This window comes from Vulpes vulpes, chromosome 13 (assembly GCF_048418805.1).
Source record: "Vulpes vulpes isolate BD-2025 chromosome 13, VulVul3, whole genome shotgun sequence".
In the NCBI taxonomy this organism is placed as follows: domain Eukaryota; kingdom Metazoa; phylum Chordata; class Mammalia; order Carnivora; family Canidae; genus Vulpes; species Vulpes vulpes.
This window is the reverse complement of record NC_132792.1, coordinates 62712736-62732428: the sequence shown is the minus strand read 5'-3', so window position 1 is coordinate 62732428 and position 19693 is coordinate 62712736. Positions and strand designations below refer to the sequence as shown.

The following is a 19693-nucleotide window of genomic DNA, read 5'->3' as shown; positions in this document are numbered from 1 at the left end:
TATGCCAGGAATATTATTGTAGTACTATAGCAAGTTTTGAAATTAGGGAAGTATGAGTTCCCCAAATTTATTTTTCTTTTCCAGGATTGCTTTTGCAGGTCCTTCGCATTTCAATGTGAATTTTAGGATAAGCTTGTCGATTTATGTAAAATGTCAGTTGAGATTTTGGTACAGGTTATATGGAATCTATAGATCTGTTTAATATATATTTTTTCAATTTCTTTATTGTAGTAAAATACACAAACAGAATTACCATTTTAAGCATTTTAAGTGTGTAGTTCAATGTTATTAAGTACATTCATATTGTGCAACCATCACCACCACCTGGAACTTGTAAAACTAACTGTACCTATTAAACATTTCTCTATTCCCCCTTCTTCTGCCCCTTTCTGTCTCTATGATTACAACTACTTTAGATACCTCATAGAAGTCAAATCATGGTACTCCTCCTTTTGTGTCTGGTGATTTTACTTACTATAATATATCAAGGTTAATCCATGTTGTGATACAAGTCAGACTTTCTTCAAAAGGCTGAGAGTAATACTTAATTGTATGTAGATACCACATTTTGTTTATCCAGTTCATCCATCAGTGGGCACTTGGGCTGCTTCTATGTTTTTCTGTGCGAATATGCAGCTGTGAATGTGGGTGTCTTTTCTAGACTCTGCTTTCTGTTTTTTTGAGTATATACCCAGAAGTGAAATTGCTGGATCATATGGTAATTATCTGTTGGGTAACCACCGTATTGTATTCTACTGCAGCAGTACTATTTTTCATTTCCATCAGCTCTACATTAGGGTTCCAATTTCTCCACCTCTTCACCGACACTTGTTATTTTTGTTTTATTTGATAATAGCCATCCTAATGAAGTGTTGTCTTACTGTGCTTTTGATTTGCATTTCCTTACAATTACTAATGTTGACTGAAGTTTTATGTGCTTATTGACCATTTGTCTATCTTCTTTGAAGAAATGTCTATTTAAGTCCTTAATAGTTCATTTTTTAATTGGGTGATTTGTTTTTTCTGTTGATGAATTTTAAGAGTTCTCTATATATTGTGGATATTAATTCCTTATCAGATATATGATTTGCAAATATTTTCCCCTACTCATTGTGTTGCCTTTTTACTCTGTTGGTAGTATCTAGCAACACTATAGATGAATACACATTTTTAATCTTCATGAAGTTTAATTTGCCTATTTTTTCTTTTTTTATCCAAGAAATTATTGCCAAATCCAATATTTTGAAGCTTTGGCTCTATATTTTCTTCTAAGAGTTTTATAGTTTTTGGTCTTACTTTGAGTATTTTAATCCATTTTGAATTAACTTTGGTATGAAGTGTTAAGAGTCCAGCTTCATTCTTTGCTTGTGAATATCATTTTCTTAGCATCATTTGTTGAAAAGACTGTCCTTTTCCTATTGTGTATGGTCATGGCACCCTTGCAAAAATTTTACTTTACATGAATGCATTTAGTTCTGAGCTCTCTATTCATTTGTTCTCTATGTCTTTCTATATGCCAATACCATGCTGTTTTGATTACTGTAGCTTTGTGGTAAGTTTTAATATCAGGAGGTATGAGTTCTGTAGCTTGTTCTTTTTCAAAATTTTTTTTTGACTATTTGGAGTCCCTTGAGAGAATAAAATCTTAATAAGAGTTTTTCTCTTTCTGCAAAAATATCATTGAGATTTAGATAAGATTTGCATCAAATCTGCACATCACTTTGGGTAGTATTGACATCTTAGTAATATTAAACCTTCTAATCCATGAATGGGGTACATTTCCATTTATTAATGTCTTATTTAATTTGTTTCAGCTGCGTTTTGTAGTTTTCAGTGTTTGTACAAGTCTTTCACACTGTGGTTTACTTAATTCGTAAGTATTCTATTCTGTTTGATGTTATTATAAATGGAATTGTTTTTGTAATTTCCTTTTCAGATTATTCATTGTGTATTGAATGCAACTGGTTTTTGTGTGTTAACTTTGTATCCTACCATTGCTGAATTTGTTTTACTAACTGGTATTTTTTGTGTGTGGAATCGTTAGGGTTTTCTATATGTAACATACATCATCAATGAACAGAGATTTATTTCTTACATTCCAATTTGGGTGCCCTTTACTTGTTTTTTTATCCTAAGCGCTCTGGTTAGAACTTCCTGTACTATGTTCAAAAAAAGTAATGCCTTGTTCCTGATCTTAGAGGAAAAGCTTTCAGTCTTTTAAATATGGCATTTATTATGTTGAGGTAGTTTATTTCTAGCTTGTTGAGTGCTTTTATCATGAAAGATTGTTAACTTTTTTATCATTTTTCTGCATCAATTGAGATGGTAATTTTTTTTCCTCATTTCATTCTATTAATGTGGTATATTGATTTTTGTATGTATGTATGTTAATCATTCTTGTATTCCAGGAATAAATCCCCCTTTGATCATGGTGCTTGATTCTTTTAGTAGGCTTTTGAATTTGGCTTGCTAGTATTTTATTGAGGATTTTTCATCAGTGGCCACAGGCAATATTGACCTGTAGTTTTCTTATAGCGTCCTTTTCGTTTTGGATATCAGGATAATTTTTGATTAGTGATTCAGTTTCCTTACTAGTTATAGGTCTTTTCAGGCTTTCTATTTCTTTATGGTTTACTTTTATATCTTAACATTATTAAGTCTCTAATCCATGAATGTGGGATGTCTTTATAAAATTTTTTTGGGTTTTTAAATTTCTTCCAGTGATATTTTGTAACTTTTACACTGCTTAACTTCTGCTTAATTGATTTCAAAGTATTTATTTATTTATTATTTTTAAAAAGGTTTTTATTTATTCATGAGACACACAGAGGGAGAAGCAGGTTCCCTGTGGGGAACTCCATGTGAGACTCTATCTCAGGACCCTGGGATCATGCCCTAAGTTGAAGGCAGATGCTCAACCACTGAGCCACCCAGGCATCCCTATTTCAAAGTATTTAATACTCTTAGGTGTTGTGAATGGAATTGTTCTCTTAATTTCATTTCCCTATTATTCATGCTAGTTTGTAGAAGTACAGTTGAACTTTGTATATTGATCTTATATCCTGCAACTTTGCTAAACTCTTAGTTCTAACAGTTTTTAGTGAATTTCTTGGCATTTTCTGCATGCATGATTACATCATCAGTAATGAAGATAATTTTACTTCTTCCTTTATCTTATAGGCATTTGTTTAGTCTTTAACCATTAATTGTGATGTTAGTTATGGGTTTTTTGTAATTGCCTTTATCAGCTTGAGGAAGTTTTCTTCTATTTTTTGTTGATTGTTTCCATTATAAATGTATTTAGCATACATATTTCAGCATATTTCTAAATTAGAAGTTGAATTTTGCCAGATGCTTTTTCTGTATCTATTGAGATGCTTTAGTGGTTTTGTTCTTTATTCTACTAATAGGGTGTATTATATTGATTCATTTCATATATTAAATTAACCTGGAATTCTTTTTTTTTTTTTTTTAAGGATTTTATTTATTTATTCATGAGAGACACAGAGAGAAAGAGAGGCAGAGACACAGGCAGAGGGAGAAGCAGGCTCCTCCCACGGAGCCCTATGTGGGACTCCATCCCAGGTCTCCAGGGTCACGCCCTGGGCTGAAGGTGGCGCTAAACTGCTGAGCCACTTGGGCTGCCCTCAACCTGGAATTCTTGTGATAAATCCCACTTGGTCATGAAATATAATTTTTATTATGTGTTGCTGGATTATTCAGTTTGCTTATTTTTTTTAAGGATTGTTGCCTCTATGTTTATGAGTGAAATTAGTCTTTAGTTTTGTTTTCATGTCTGATTTTGTTTTTACTATTGTTGTTTTTAAAGTTTTTATTTGAGGGATCCCTGGGTAGTACAGCAGTTTAGCGCCTGCCTTTGGCCCAGGGCGCGATCCTGGAGACCCGGGATCAAATCCCACGTCGGGCTCCTGGTGCATGGAGCCTGCTTCTCCATCTGCCTATGTCTCTGCCTCTCTGTAACTATCATAAATAAATAAAAATTTTAAAAAAAAGTAAAGTTTTTATTTGAGAGAGAGCATGCAGGTGTGAGTGGGGAGAGGGAAAAAGAGGAAGAAGAAAGAATTTCAAGTAGACTCCGAGCTGAGCATGGCATCTGGTGACCAGGGAGGGCAGGGTGCTGATCACAACTCTGAGATCATGACCTGAGCTGAAATCAAGAGGTGGATGCTCCACCAACTGAGCCACTCAGGTGCCTCTTCATGTCTCATTTTGGTATTAGGATAGTACTAGCCTAGTAGAATTAGTTGGAAGTGTTTTTCCATTTTCCATTTTACTTTGGAGTTTGGAAAAGATTGTTGTTAATTCTTTCAATGTGGGAGAATTGATCAGGAAACTAGTTGGCTCTCGTCTTTTCTTTGTGGGTAGTTTTTTGTTTTATTACTAATTCAGTCTATTTGTCATCAGTTTATTTAAAATTTTTTCTTGTGTTTGTTTTGGTAGTTTGTATCTAAGATTGACCTGTGTCAATGATATCTAAGATGTTGATCTAGATATCTAATTTGATCTAATTTGTTGGTATAGTGTTGTTCATAGCATCTCTGACATTTTGTGTGTTGTCTTTTCATTTTCATTCATCTCAAAGTATTTTCCAATTTCTCTTGATTTCTTCATTGATGTATTGGTTACTTTAGAGTGTATTGTTTAATTCCCAACAGAATTATAAATTTCCTTTTTTAACTCATTTTTGATGTAATTCTGTTGCAGTTGGAGAACATACTCTGTATGATTTCAATCCTTTTTTTTTTTTTTTTTTAAATTTCAATCCTTTAAAATTTAGTGAGGCTTGTTTTATAACCTAACATATGGTCTGTCTTGGAGAATTCTGTATAGACTTAAGAAGAATGTACTCTGTTGTGGAGTGGATCATTCTATCACTGTGTCTTAGATCTAGTTGGCTTGTAGTATTGTTTATTTTCTGTATTTCCTTGTTGACCTTCCATGCAGATGTTCAATTGTCCTATTATTTGAAGTGAAGTACTGAAGTCTCCGACTATTTTTGATTTGTCTTTTTCTCTCTTCAGTTCTGTTTTTGCTTTTTATATGTAGGTCTCTGTAGTTATGTTACATACATGTTTATCATTATTATCTCTTAATGATAAGTTGAACTTCTTTCAGTATAAAAGATTCCTTTTTGTGTCCAGTAACAGTTTTTGAACTGAAGTGTATTTTGTCTGTTACAAATGTTGCTACTCTTGTTCTTTTTTTTGGGTTAGCTTGCATGGTATATAATTTTCCATGTCTTACCATCAGTTTATTTGTGTATTTGAATTTAAAGTGTGTCTCTGCAGACAGCATACTTCTGCATTCTAGTCTATACCCCCACAACCTCAGTCCACCCTTTTCTGCTATCTTCTGCCTAAATTTCCATATAGTACAATTCTTATTAAGGTAGAATTTTTGTCAGCTATTTTTTAAAAATTTTTCTTGTTTCTCTGTTCCTCTATTAATGCCTTCTTTTATATTAAATATTTTTTAAAGATTTTATTTATTTGAGAGAGTGTATGCCCACTAGCTGGGGGAGGGTCAGAAGGAGAGGAAGAGAGAGAAACAGACTCCCTGCTGAGCACAGAGCCTGATTTGGTGCTTGATCTCAGGACTCTGAATATTGACTTAAGTGAAATCAAGAGTTAGATGCTTAACTGACTGAGCCACCCAGGAGCCCCTTATGTTAAATATTTTATAGGATTCCTTTTTAATTCCTTTTAGTATGATTTTTGTGTTTTGTGTGTGTGTGTGTGTGTGTGTATTTTGTTACAGATTAAAATTACTGTGTTAATTTAAAAGAACTGAGTTTAATGTCAATATTAAAAATAGTAAAAAAAAATTTTCTACATTGTAATGCCATTACTTCCCTTTTCCTTTATGCCATTGTTGTCATACAAATTACAACTTTATACATTTAAACTCATCAGCACAGTTTTATAATTCTTTCTTTTCCTTTCTTGTTTGTTTCTTTGTGTATTTACCTTTTAAGTTAGAATAGAGTTGCAAATAAAAACATATTTGTAGGGATGCCTGGGTGGCTCAGTGGTTGAGCGTCTGCTTTTGGCTCAGGGTGTGATCCTGAAGTCCTGGGATCAAGTCTTGCATTGGGCTTCCTGCATGGAACCTGCTTCTCCCTCTGCCTGTATCTCTGCCTCTCTCTCTCTCTCTCTCTCTCTGTCTCTCATGAATAAATAAATAAAATCTTTAAAAAAGAATATATTTGTGATATCTTTTATCTTTGTCTTCCTGTAGTTACGGTTACTGGTGTTCTTTATTTCTTTGTGTTTACTGCAGTTATTGTCACGTGTTCCTCATCACAATCTGTAGTGTGCTACATTCATTATTATAGGATGTATCTGTTAGTGATAACTTTTCTGAGTTTTTATTAAAGGCCTGATTAGCTTTAATGTTCTAATTTTGCTTTTATTTTTGAAGGATAGTTTTCCTGGGTGTAGAATTCTTGGTTAAAATTCATTTTCTGTCAGCATTTTGAATATGTCGTCTCATTGCCTTCTGGTCTTCATGGTGTCTGATGACCTGTTAATCTTATTAAAGATACCTGTACATGATGATTTGTTATTTTCTTGCTATTTTCAAGGTTCTCTCATTGTCTTTAGGCAGATTGACTATAATGTATATATATGTATGGATCTCTGAGGTTTCTTGCTTAGAATTTGATGAGTTATTAGATGTGTTAATATTTTTCATCAAGTTTTGGAAATTTTCAGCTGTTATTCAGACATTCTTTATGTTCCTTTCTTTATCTCCTTTCTTTCTGAGATGCCTATTATGTATATGTTGATATACTTGATGGTGTCCCACAGGGTCTCTGAAGTTCTGTTAATTTTTCTTTAACCTTTTTCTTTCTGTTTTTCAGACTGGCTAATCTAAAGTGACTTAACTTCAAATTCAGTGATTTATTCTGCCTGCTAAAATCTGATACTGAGACCCTCTACTGAAATTTTCTTTTCAGTTTTTGTACTTTCCAACTCTGTAATATCTTTTTTTAAAAAATAATTTGTTGATATTCTTTATTTGGTATAACACTGTTCTTATACTTTCCTTTAATTCTTTAGATAAGGTTTTCTTTAGTTTTTCCAAGATACTTGTAATACCTCATTCAGAGTCTTTGTCCAAAAAGTCCAACATGTAGGGTTCCCCAAGGACAGTTTGTATTGACTGATTTCTTTTTCCTGTATATGGTCCATACTTCCTATTCTTTTGTTAGTCTCATATAAAATTTTTTTGTTAATTGTAAACTGGGCATTTAAAAAGATAAAATGTGGCAACTGTGGAATCAGATTTTCTCATACCCTAAGGCTTATTGTTGTTGCTATTTGTAATTGTGGTTCTTTTTAAACTACTATTGTGAACTATTTCTGTAAAGTTTATATTATTTGTCATGTGTGACTATTGATGCCTCTGCTGAGTTAGCTTAATCGGTTATGACTGGACAGAGATTGCCTTAAAGGGCTTAAATTTCCTTAAATGACTTAAAATAAATGTCTAATACTCGTTGTTAAGTGTTCTGTTTTTGTATTGGGGTATGTTCAGTACAATACTCCAGCAGTTTTCATCTCAGTTCTAGCCTTTACTTCCTTCTCCTACAGACCTCAATACCAGCCAGAAGTGAAAGATTAGAATGTCCTCACAGGTTTTCTGGGTATCTGTGAAACTCTGCATATGCATGTCGCTTTCTAGGTTCATAAGAATATGTTAGTTTTCCAAGCCACTATGGATATGTTTTTCCCGAATTAAAAAAATAAAAATTTTTGTCGGTGGTGGTTAGCCTTTTGCTTGCTCCACAGGTTTTGCTGCCACAGCTAACTGTAATGTGGAACAATTGCTGCTGATTGTTTTCTACAAATACTTCATGATAAGAACATTTATACTGAGCAAGCTCTAAGTACGCATTAAATAAAGGCAGGCCTTAAGAATGGTGCTCTTCCAGGGAGCTTCCAGATAGGTCAGAGGTCACATTTTCTAGAGATTGGCTGTTTGGGGAGCTCCAAACCTGTTCTACATTTCCATTGGCTGTGGGCTGCTGATTTTTATAGCTGCCTTCTGTGACAGGCTGTTGGATTTTATGGTTTCAGTAAGCTAGGCAGAAGTTGAATGGGAAGGGGCAGGTTCACATGCCATAAATATTATTGTTCTTAATTAAAGTTTTTATTTTTAAATTTTTTATAATTCTTCTTGGATTGTTGCAAGCCTTTCATTAATTTTCAGAATTATAAAAAAGTTGATCTTGACAATTTTTAACAATGTTTTCAATATTTTAATGGGGTAGCAGATTTATTTTTTTATTTTTTTTATTTATGATAGTCAGAGAGAGAGAGAGAGAGAGAGAGAGAGAGAGGCAGAGACACAGGCAGAGGGAGAAGCAGGCTCCATGCACCGGGAGCCCGACGTGGGATTCGATCCCGGGTCTCCAGGATCGCGCCCTGGGCCAAAGGCAGGCGCCAAACCGCTGCGCCACCCAGGGATCCCTGGGGTAGCAGATTTTTAAACGTACCTCCTGGGATCCCTGGGTGGCGCAGCGGTTTGGCGCCTGCCTTTGGCCCAGGGCACGATCCTGGAGACCCGGGATCGAATCCCACGTTGGGCTCCCGGTGCATGGAGCCTGCTTCTCCCTCTGCCTGTGTCTCTGCCTCTCTCTCTCTCTCTCTCTCTCTCTCACTGTGTGCCTATCATAAATAAATAAAAATTAAAAAAAAAAAATAAACGTACCTACTTTGCCATCATGGAAGTGTTTCCCAGTTTTAGAATATTCATTTCTGTAAGATCTTTCATGTCCATTTATTGTTAGTCATGAACCGGGTTCTAGTGTAGTTGTTTTTAAGTTGTCATTCTTCTATTTTGTTTTTCTGAATGCCACATTACAAAGTATAAAATTGTGATATAATAACAGTCGAGTAGTAGAATTACCTCTTTAATTTCTTACAAACCATTTTCTTTTTTTTTTCTTTTTTTTTTTTCAAACCATTTTCTAATGTATTTATTTTCAAGCATTTTAGCCTAATTAGAGGTGGAAGGAATCTGTGATTCAGTTAACTATTTTGGTGTGCACATGATCTGTCTTTATTCCAGTATTTTATTTCTTTAACACGGCTTACTTCATAGATAAAAATGGTGTAAGAAATGGGTTTGTAAGTCTGCCATTCATATCCCCAAAATTGTATTCACTAATGGATGATATGTACTTAGAATTTTAATTGTCCAAATTGGGTATACATTTACTAAAACAATAATAGTGATAATAGTAGTAATTTCAAATTACTGAATAACTAGTGTATGCTACTGTCTTGTCATTATATATATTATTTCTGTCAATATTTGCAACTGAGGTAATTGAAACTCAGCTATATAAAGGGACTTCCCTAAGTCCTCAGTTAATAAGCAGTTAAGATAGAAATCTAAAGGAGTTTTGTCTGGTTTCAAAGCCTTAACTCTTTGCCACACTTTAGGAAACTTATCACATTTACACTGTAATGATTTGTGATAACAGAAGAGGTATAATTATTTTGTTTAACTGATGTTTACACCTATACAAGTATTATCTCTTTGGTGAGCAAGGTCTATTCAGGACCAAATTAAAGAACTTTAGAGCTGAAAAAAATGTTTAGGATTTAACTTGAGGTGTGTAAGTTTCAGAGAGGCTATACCCACTTCTCCAGTTTTGATATTGGCATTGTCCTTAATAACCACTTTGTCATACTCATTTCTTGCATGTCAATAAATCTGACTATATCATCTATATGGTATACTTCATGGTCTGGATGATTTCTAAGTAGTAAGAACTCTGGATCACCAGAGAAAGATGGAAAAAAAATGGAAGGAAAGGAAGGAAGGAAGAGAGGAAGAAGAGCCTTCATTTGCTGAGGAATCATGAATCCAGCTTTACCCAACACTAAGAACCATCTTTGGCACAATTTTCATCCCAAGTCTCATAAAGCAGGGCAGGGTTCTAGAGATTCTACTAATTTTCAGCCATTAATATCATCAGTAATATGTTTAATGACTCAGTGAAAAGAGAAAAAAAAAAGTCTCTGTAAATTCACTTATTTTTTTAATTTCTTTATTTTTTGAATACTGATAAAAATATTAGAATTAGTAGTTTTTAGCAGCATTGCTGAATACAAAATCAATATATAAAAAGCAGTTGCAGGAAATGGCAGTTTCTTAAAAAGTTAAGCATACTTATCATCACTTGAATTGTCCTCCTAGGTCTATACTTAAGAGAAATATAAATGTATATACACACAAAGACTAGTATATGAATGTTCATAACAGTATTTGTAATAAATACTTATAAGTATAAACAGTTCAAATGTCTATCAGCTGGTAAATGGATAAACAAAATGTGTTATATCCACATAAATGAAATACTGTTGAGCCATAAAAAGGAACTTTTCTTTTCTTTTTTTTTTTTTTTTTTTTACTTAAATTCAGTTTAGTTACACATAGTGTCTTACTAGTTTCAGGGGTAGAATTTAGTGATTCATCAATTGCATATAACACCCCGTGTTCATTACATCAAGTGCCCTCCTTAATGTCCAATACCTATATATCCTGTTTCCCTACTTACTCCCCTCCAGCAACCTTCAGTTTGTTTCCTATAGTTAAGTGGTTCTTAATGGTCTGCCTCCCTCTCTGATTTTGTCTTATTTTTCCTTCCCTTCTCTTATCTTCAACTATTTTGTTCCTTAAATTCCATATATGAATGAAAGCATATGGTATGTGTCTTTCTCTGACTTAATACCCTTTAGTGCCATCCACATCATTGCAAATGGCAAGATATCATTTTTTTTTTAAGATTTTATTTATTTATTCATGAAAGACACCCAGAGAGAAAGAGAGAGAGGCAGAGACACAGGGAGAGGGAAAAGCAGGCTCCATGCAGGGAGTCTGACGTGGGACTCGATCCCGGGTCGTCCAGGATCAGGCCCTGGGCTGAAGGCAGCACTAAACCACTGAGCCACCCAGGCATCCCAAGATTTCATTCTTTTTGATGGCTGAGTCATATTCCATTGTGTATATATATCACATCTTCTTTATCCATTCATCTGTCAGTAGATATCTGGGCTCTTTTCCATAGTTTGGCTCTTTTGGACATTGCTGCTATAAACACTGGGATATTGGGGCACAGGTTCCCCTTCGATCGCTATGTTTGTGTCCTTTGATAAATACCTACTAGTGCAATTGCTGGCTTATAGGGTAGTTCTATTTTTAACTTTTTGAGGAGTCTCCCTACTGTTTTCTAGAGTAGCTGCACCAGCTTGCTTTCCCACCAACACTGTAAGGAGGGTTCCTCTTTCTCCACATTCTTGCCAACATCTCTTGTTTCCTGAGTTGTTAATTTTCACTCTTCTGACTGGTATGAGGTGGTATCTCATTGTGGTTTTAATTTGTATTTCCCTGATGCCAAGTGGTGTTGAGCATTTTTTCATGTACCTATTGGGCATGCATATGTCTTCTTTGGAGAAATGTCTGTTCATGTTTTCTACCCATTTCTTAACTGGATTTTTAATTTTTTTTGGTGTTGAGTTTGAGAAGTTCTTTTAGATTATATAATTTATATCCAATTTGTTTTAAGAGATTAGTCTTACTCAAATAAGCCCTTTCAACTTTATCCATTTGCAGATGCAGAGCCCCCTTGCTCTTAAAAAGTATAAGGTCTTTTAGGAACCATTTACTCCGGCTCTCCTCATCTTTCCTTTTCTTTAAAAAAATTTTTCTTGGAGGTGAGGGGAAACCGAGAGAGAGGGGGAGAGAGAGAATCGTAAGCAGGCTCCACACCTAGTTTGGGGCTGGATCTCATGACCCTGAGATTTTGATCTGAGTCAAAATCAAGAGTTGGATGCTTAATAACTACCTGCACCCAGGCCCCCATCCTCATCTTTCCTTTTATCCTCTCATGATCCAGTGTGACAGTATATATAGATATTTCTGTTTATTCTAATAAAAGATTGTAAATATATTGGTTAAGTTAGTTATACAAAAGGAACTCATTATTTTGAAGTGATGATGTTTTTGGAGATGAGAAGCCTTTGTAGTCTCTTTAATAATTACAGTTTAATTATAAAACTAATATTTGAGTTTATCTTCAATAATTCAGATTTTTAAATATATTGCTTTCTTCAAAGTGGCTGCATTCCTGTATTTAAGACAAATAGCACTTTATTGCTTGAGATTTATGTAACCATAGTATGTCTTAAATTTTTCCTTTCTTGATTCCTTGCAAGTTTTTCAAAAATTTGAGTTTTATTTGAGGCAGATTTTTTGCTGTAATTTTATCTTATTTTTGAAATGGCTAAGAAGTTATTACTTTGTTAGAGTACATTTATTAAGTAAATTATTAATTATGATATTGGGAGACTTCCACCATATTGTTACTTCTCTACGTTCAGAAAATTGCATGAGTCATGTATATACTACTTAATGAATTATCACAAAGTTTTTACCCCCTTGTAACTGCCACGTAGGTCAAGAAATAGATCTAATAAATTTGAAAGTTCCATTAATTGGGAAAACAGAGACAGTTGAGAGCTTATTGGTAAGGGACGTTTACTTAAGGATCTCTTTGACCTACAGAGAAATATTTTTCCCTGTTTTCAAATCTACTTAAATGCTATGCTATTTCAAAGGAGTGTTGTCTTCTTACTCTGTCATAAATGGATTAAAATTATTGTGTACTTGATGTAGGAATATGGTTGGACAGAATGAACTGAAAATTACAAGTGATCGAGCAATAAATTCAGGATTGTTTTTTGAAGATAAACCAAAGCCTTCAAAACAGTCACTTCAGTCTTACCAAGAAGCTTTGCAGCAACAGGTATTCATTCATTCTTTATTCATTCACTTAAGTGTTGAACATCTTATGTGTTAGCACAGTGTTCTCTTAGAACTCAGTTTGGCAGAGGAGAAAACAATTATTAGTCATTTATAGTTCAATGTGATAAATTTTGATGCTGATGGATTAGAATGCTGTTGGAAGCATAGGATAAAAGAATAATTGATAGGAGGGCTTCATGTGTTGATACTTGAACTGCATGTTATACAATGAATAGATTTTAAATTCTGGGTATATTCAGAGAATGGAAATTAATGTGGGAGAAGGGGCTGAAGTGTTAAGATTGTGCTGGATTGTGAAGGATTAACTAATAAGGAATTTTCAGCCTATGGGAGGAAAGTTTAAGCTAGAAAATGAAACGAATAGTTGATATGGACCCTTTTAAGTTTTAGGAGGATAGCTATTTGGAATGTGTATGATTAGGAAAGAGATGGATGTCGCAGATTTTAGTAGACTATTGAGGGAGTCCAGACAGGAGGTAATGAGGCCCTGACTAGATGGGGAAGATGGGAGGACATCCAAAAGACAACTCTGGGATCTATTGATAAGACATAGATACAGGGAATGAGAAAGAACAGAGGACATGAAAATGATTCTGAATGCTGTAGTCTACATGAAAAATGAGGCTATGAATATGAACTAAGAGAAAAAAGAACAACACTTGTAGAGAGGAGGAGAACAAGTTCTATTGTAGTTTGTAATATTTGAAGAGAGTTTACTTAAAAGTAATTATATCAAATGTATGCGGGTTTTTGGAGGATATATCTCTGAGAGGATGCTGAGTATATGTGGGTGTATGTCCATCTAAAGTACTCTTCTATAAAGTTCCAGTTTGATTTCTAAAGCTCCTTTTGTTCAGTTTTTACATGGACAACATCCTTAAAAATGGATTTTTTTAAAATTGTGGAATTACAACTATTTTTTGAGTGGTAGTTTTCTACAAATAAATGACTAAATTTATATATCTATTTTCAAATGAGCATATTAAAAACACTGCTGACAAAACTACATTTCCTAACTTTAGAATTTTATTTCATGTGTGTGATAACTTCTTAGCCTTGCTGGAATGGGTGCTTAAATTTTCCATGCATGTGGTTATGATTTCTCTCTCTCTCTCTCTCTCTCTGTGTGTGTGTGTGTGTGTGGTTATAATTTTTAAAGTAACTTTCCAAGATATAGATACTTGTTCATTGCCTATCTATATGTTCCTAGAGACCAACCCTGTGTTTATACTTGATGATGAGAAGACTGTTTTGTATACTCTGATAAAATTGTACTTAATGTAGCCCAGAAGTCTAAATAGCTTTGAACCTTCAACCTCTTGAGTTCTGGGAATGGAGTTTGCCCAGGGTAGAGTAGGTTTGGTCAGATGTGGAGAGTAAGTTTGTGGCTGGCCTGGTCCCATGAAAGGATAGGTGGAAAAGGAAAGTTGGGAGATCCTATTGGTCCTCATGCAACTGATGGAGATTAGGGAGGGAGTGGCTCAGGGAGAAATTGGAGGTGGAAAGGAGGAATCATTGGCATTAGTGGCTGCAAAGATTCTAGTAGCATGATATGAGGGACCAACAGCTATATATTCTAGTCAAGGAAGTGTTTTTAAATTGGGTATTCCATAGATTTGTGATTTTAAATTTTATAGTGAGACCGACTGTAAAAAAAAAAAAATCCAGTTTTTTTTTAATAAGAAAAATAAAAACTGATATTAAAACGAAACTGTTTGTAATAGAATACGTGTCAGCACTTATGTAAATGTTTCTTAATATTACCAAGATTCGGGAAAGAGAAGAAAGAAGAAAGAGAGAACGTGAAGAAAAAGAAGAATATGAAGCTAAATTAGAAGCTGAAATGAAAAGTTACAACCCCTGGGGAAAAGGTGGAGGCGGTGCTCCTCTGAGAGATGCAAAAGGAAATCTGATAAGTATGCTAATTCCATTGATTTGTTGTTTTCAAAAGAAACTGAACTGTTTTTAAATTTTTAAAAGAATGAGGTGATAGATAAAATGAGAATCATAGCATGGAAGGCAAGGTCTCTTTTTGTGTAGCTTAATGCAAAAGAGATATTTTGTAATAAACATAATGACAGGTTAAGAGGTCTTTTCTTTTTTTGAGGTAATATTCATTTAATTTTGTTACATGTTTTTCATCCTTTAATGATAATAATTTCAGAGGAAAGCTCATGTTGTCAAGCTTTTTACCCAAGCTAGTAGTTAGATTTTTAAAAAATATCCTGGTAAAAATAAGAAAACTCTTATTAAATTTTTTAAGCTAATAAGACATATTTAAAATAAGTTCTTTGGAATAGTTGTGAAATGTGGTATTTCATATATGCCATATACCTGCACAGTGCAAGGACTCCATTGAAAAATAAAGACCTAATCTCAGAAACTTTCTGGCAGGTTGCAGAATCATAGTGATTTGTCTTTAAATTATGAACTCTCAAAAATGTTTGATCTAGAGGAGTCCCTGGGTCTCTCAGTTAAGCATCTGGCTCTTGATTTCAGCTCAGGTCATAATCTCAGGGTTGTAAGATCAGCCCTATGTCAGGCTCCATGCTGGGTGTGGAGCCTGCTTAAGATTTTTTCTCCTCCCCTCCTCCCCCCCTCCCCCACTTCCACCTTGTTCTCACATGTGCGCACTCTCTCATGCTCTTTCTCTTCCTCCCTCTCTCTCCCTCCCTCTCTCTTAAAAAAATGTTTGGTGTAGAAACCACAACAACCTGCACTTTGGAAAAAAAGAGGTCTTATGACTTATTATATATATTAGGATGATCTCTGATTAGCTTTTAGATAAGAATAAAAATAGACAAAGATGGGTTTTTGAAAATGGTTTTATTAGAAATAAGAAATGAATAATAGGAACCCATTAAATTAAAGGAACCTGTTAAATGGTAAAAATGTAGATTTCATGTTCTTTAGATATTACACTTTACTGTAGGGATAGTTGAGGGATGTAAGAATATATTTCGGGTATTGAATTATTAAGAGTTCTTAAATATTATGCTTTTGTTTCTTTGTTAAAGATGACTTTTTAAAAAGATGAATGTGAGGCCCACTTAAATTACTAAGATAATTCTTTTCTTCCCAAATGATTTGTTCCTTTTCTATCTTCACCTCATGTTTTGCTCACGGTTTTGAAGACTAGAGCTTACTCTTTTGTAGATGAGGTGATTTTAGGTGATACACAGATAAACATTTCTTATTTTAGAAGTTAAATATTTATTTGAATATATATTACAAAAACACGGTTTTTCATTTAAGGATAGTGCTCTAACATTTCCTTTTAAAGTACAGGCATTAGTTCAGACATTTAACAAAAAGTGCTGTAACAAATAACCCCTAATTATCATACGCTTGAGGCTTAAGGTTTAATGCAGTAAAAGTTACTTCTCACGTCACATTCTGATGCTGTTTGGGTGGTTCTCCTCCAAGAGTGACTCCGGAATCCAGGACTCTTCTTTGTGTCATTTCTCCATTTTGAAATCCTTCACTTCTAGCAGCCAAACAGAATTCAGTGGTAGGAGAATGAGTTGAGTTTTGTGGGGGTTCTGGCCTAGAAGTGGAGGAGTATCGCTTTATCTTTGCTCCAGTATTCAGACCTAATTATAAGGCGACCTAATTATAATGCCCAGGAGGAGGATATGAGATTGATAAGAATCTAGTCAGTCTTGCTGCAGTTAATTTAGATTGTGAATTGATAGAAACATAGGATTTAAGGAAGAAGGTATGTAAATGACTGAAATTTTGGTAAACACTGGAATAGAATAATTTGCTCAGGACTGTCAAGCTTATCTCTAAGCTTATTTCCAGTTCACACAATACAATTATGTTGTTTGTGTATGTGTTTAGTTGGTGGAAGCAAGTAGGATAAGTGTGGGTTATTGAATTATAAAATACTGTTTTAGAATTGTTTGGCCTAACAATAATGAAGCAGACTTTTCTGAGGTTTTGATTTTTATCAGTAATGTTTGCTTTGCTTGTTTAATGCTACAGTCATGCCATGAGATAGAAAAGGTATACTGTTTTATCAAATACAGTGAAACTATTTTTTAAATGATATTTTCAAAGTAAGTTAAATTCATCCTTTAAAGAGTATCAATTTGTTTGTGACTGATATATTTTAGAGAGGGGAAGGAGGGCAGGTAATTTTTCTATTATATTGAAATATATGTAGTAAAGATCTGTATTCATTCTACTTTACTTCATGTAATGACCAAAATCATATAACCTTTGTACTTTCTGTTGGCTAACTTTAATTTGGCTGCTGGCTTTTCTAGTTACTCCTGTTTTATTTTTTATTACAAAGAAATTAAGGAAATTTAAAGTTCATCCTTAGCTTCTAGGGAAGATCTCTTTATAGGGGAAGTAGTTATTAATAAATATTAAAATCTATTTCCCATATAACTGGAATAGCACCAACCTTTTTTTTGCATCAACCCTTTTAAAATATTTTTCATTTTTATTATTTGTACGCTTAAAAATCTGTTTCCTCTTATAACTTTTTATTCATTAAACTTGTTTTTCAAGTTCTCATTACAAAAAACAACTGTGTTCTAATGACTTTCAGTGAGTGAATAAATAAACTTTGGTACATTCATACCATTGGTTGCTACCCAACAAAAGAATGAACTATTGATATGCGTAATAACTTGATTTTTCAAACAAATTATGCTAAGTCAAAGAAGCCCCTCTCTAATGGTTATATACCTAGAATGGAGAACAAATCAGAGGTTGCAGGGATTATTATGGCTGGGGATAGGGAATAACTATAAAGAGATAGCATGATGAAGTTTTTTGAGGTGATGAAACTGTTCTGTATCTTGATTATGGTGATGTTACATGAATCTGTCATATGTTAAAATTTTTTAAAGCTACTCCCAAAAAATCAATAAAATAAAAAAATACTTAACCAATTTGAAAAACAGCAAAACTATCTCATAGTTCTGATTAATAGCAAGATTAAAGGTTTCTTTATGTATATTTGATTGTATTTCTTTTGTGTATATATTTGCCCCCATTAGATTTTTGTTTTTATGTTGATTATTGAGACACAGTTTGCATATGACAAAATTCACCCTTTTTAAGTGTATTATCTGGTGAGTTTTGACAACTGATTCCAGCAGCCATTGCCAAAATCAAGATATAGAACATTTCCAATTTATCCAACCCTATACTTGCCAATCTCTGATCTGCTTTTTGTGTCTTTTTTCACTTAGTTTTAATGATTTATTCATGTTGTTGTATATGCTTGTTCTCTACTTTTTTTTATTACTAAATAGGATTCTGCTATGTGGAGGTGCCATAATTGTTTATCCTTTTATGGATATTTGGGTTGTTTACAATTTCAGGCTGTTAGGAATAAAGCTTTTATAAACATTTACCTTCAGGTCTTTATGTGCACATAAATATTCATTTTCCTTGGGTAAACACACAGGAATGAAATTTCCTGGGATGTATAGTAAGTAAGGGTATATTTAATTTTCTAAGAAATTGCTAGACCATTTTCCAAAGTGGTTATATCATTTTGCATTCTTAACCAGCAAAGCACAAAATTTCTGGTTGCATTGCATCCTCATCAGTCCTTGTATTTGTTAGTCTTTAAAATTTTAGGTGAAGTAGGTGGGATAACTTTTTTTTTTTTTTTAACTTTGTTGTTTGAAATAATTCAAGACTTAGAGAAGAAGAGTTGGAAAAAGATATAAAATGTACCCTTCACCTAGTGTCCCATAATGTTAACATCTTACATAATCTAGTATAGTGTCCCAAACCAGAAATTAAGATGGGTACAGTACTATTAAATAAACTATAGACCTTATTTGAATTTTCCCCTAACTTTGTTATTCTGTTCCAGGCTGTAGTACAGGATCCCATATTACATGTAGTCGTCATGTCTCTTTATTGAGACTTTCAAGCTGATAGTTCTTCTTTCTGTCTTACTTGTTTTTATATATATAATAGCTTTTAATGAGATCTCATTTCCCATGCCATCCAATTCATCCCTTTAAAATATACAATTCAGGAGTTTTTAGTTATATTCAGAGTTGTGTTACAATCACAGTCCATTTTATAACATTTCGTACATTGAATTGCCCTGATACTTTTGTTGAAGATCAGTTGACCATAAAATTATTTATGAACTCTTATGTTCTGTTCCATTGATCTAGATAAATGTCTATTATTCTGCTCATATCATACTCTCTTGATTAATGTAGCTTTGTAGTAAGTTTTAAAATTGAGAAGTGTGTCTTCCAACTTCATTCTTCTTTTTCAAGATTGTTTTGTCTACTTCCCTTGCCTTTTCATATAAATTTTACTATCAGTTTATCAACCTCAAAAAAAATGTGGTGGGATTTTCATTAGGATTGCACTGACAAAAAGATCAATTTGGCACAGCCAGCAATCTTAACTATATTTCTTTTGATCCATGAATGTGGAATATTTATGTACTTATTACTCTTAGTTAGTATCTTTTAGCAATATTTTACAATTTTCAGATATTGTGACATTTTGTTAATTGTATTCATATGTATTTCATGTGTTTTAATGCTATTTTAAATATTAAATGACACATTAAAAAGTTTCAATATCCATTTGTTCATTGCTAGTATATAAAAATATAGTTGATTTTTGTATGTTCTTTTAACTCATTAGTTTTAGTGTATGTGTAAGTTCTTTGGGATTTTTAAAATGTAGACAGTCATGTTATTTGCAAAGTTTTACTTCCTTTCCAATCTGATTGCCTTTTAGTTATTTTGGTTGTGTTTTGCACCTGTTAGGAACTCTAGCACAATACTTAGAAATCATGAGAACAGATATCCTTGTCTTGTCTGATTTAAGG

At 33.5% G+C, this 19693-nt stretch overlaps 1 protein-coding gene across 20 annotated transcripts in view; it reads left to right on the top strand.

Annotated features, from left to right (window-relative positions):
• Window positions 1–19693, top strand: part of CSPP1 (centrosome and spindle pole associated protein 1) — a 130429-nt gene that overhangs the window by 72248 nt on the left and 38488 nt on the right. For all 20 annotated transcript variants that reach the window (XR_011996633.1, XM_026012200.2, XM_072734617.1 and 17 more), the window contains 2 exons: window positions 12712–12841; window positions 14630–14777. Coding sequence is in view for 19 of the 20 variants with exons in the window: in XM_026012200.2 (XP_025867985.2) it covers window positions 12712–12841; window positions 14630–14777 (278 nt within the window). In the remaining variant the exon portion in view is untranslated. The remainder of the gene's footprint in view (window positions 1–12711; window positions 12842–14629; window positions 14778–19693) is intronic.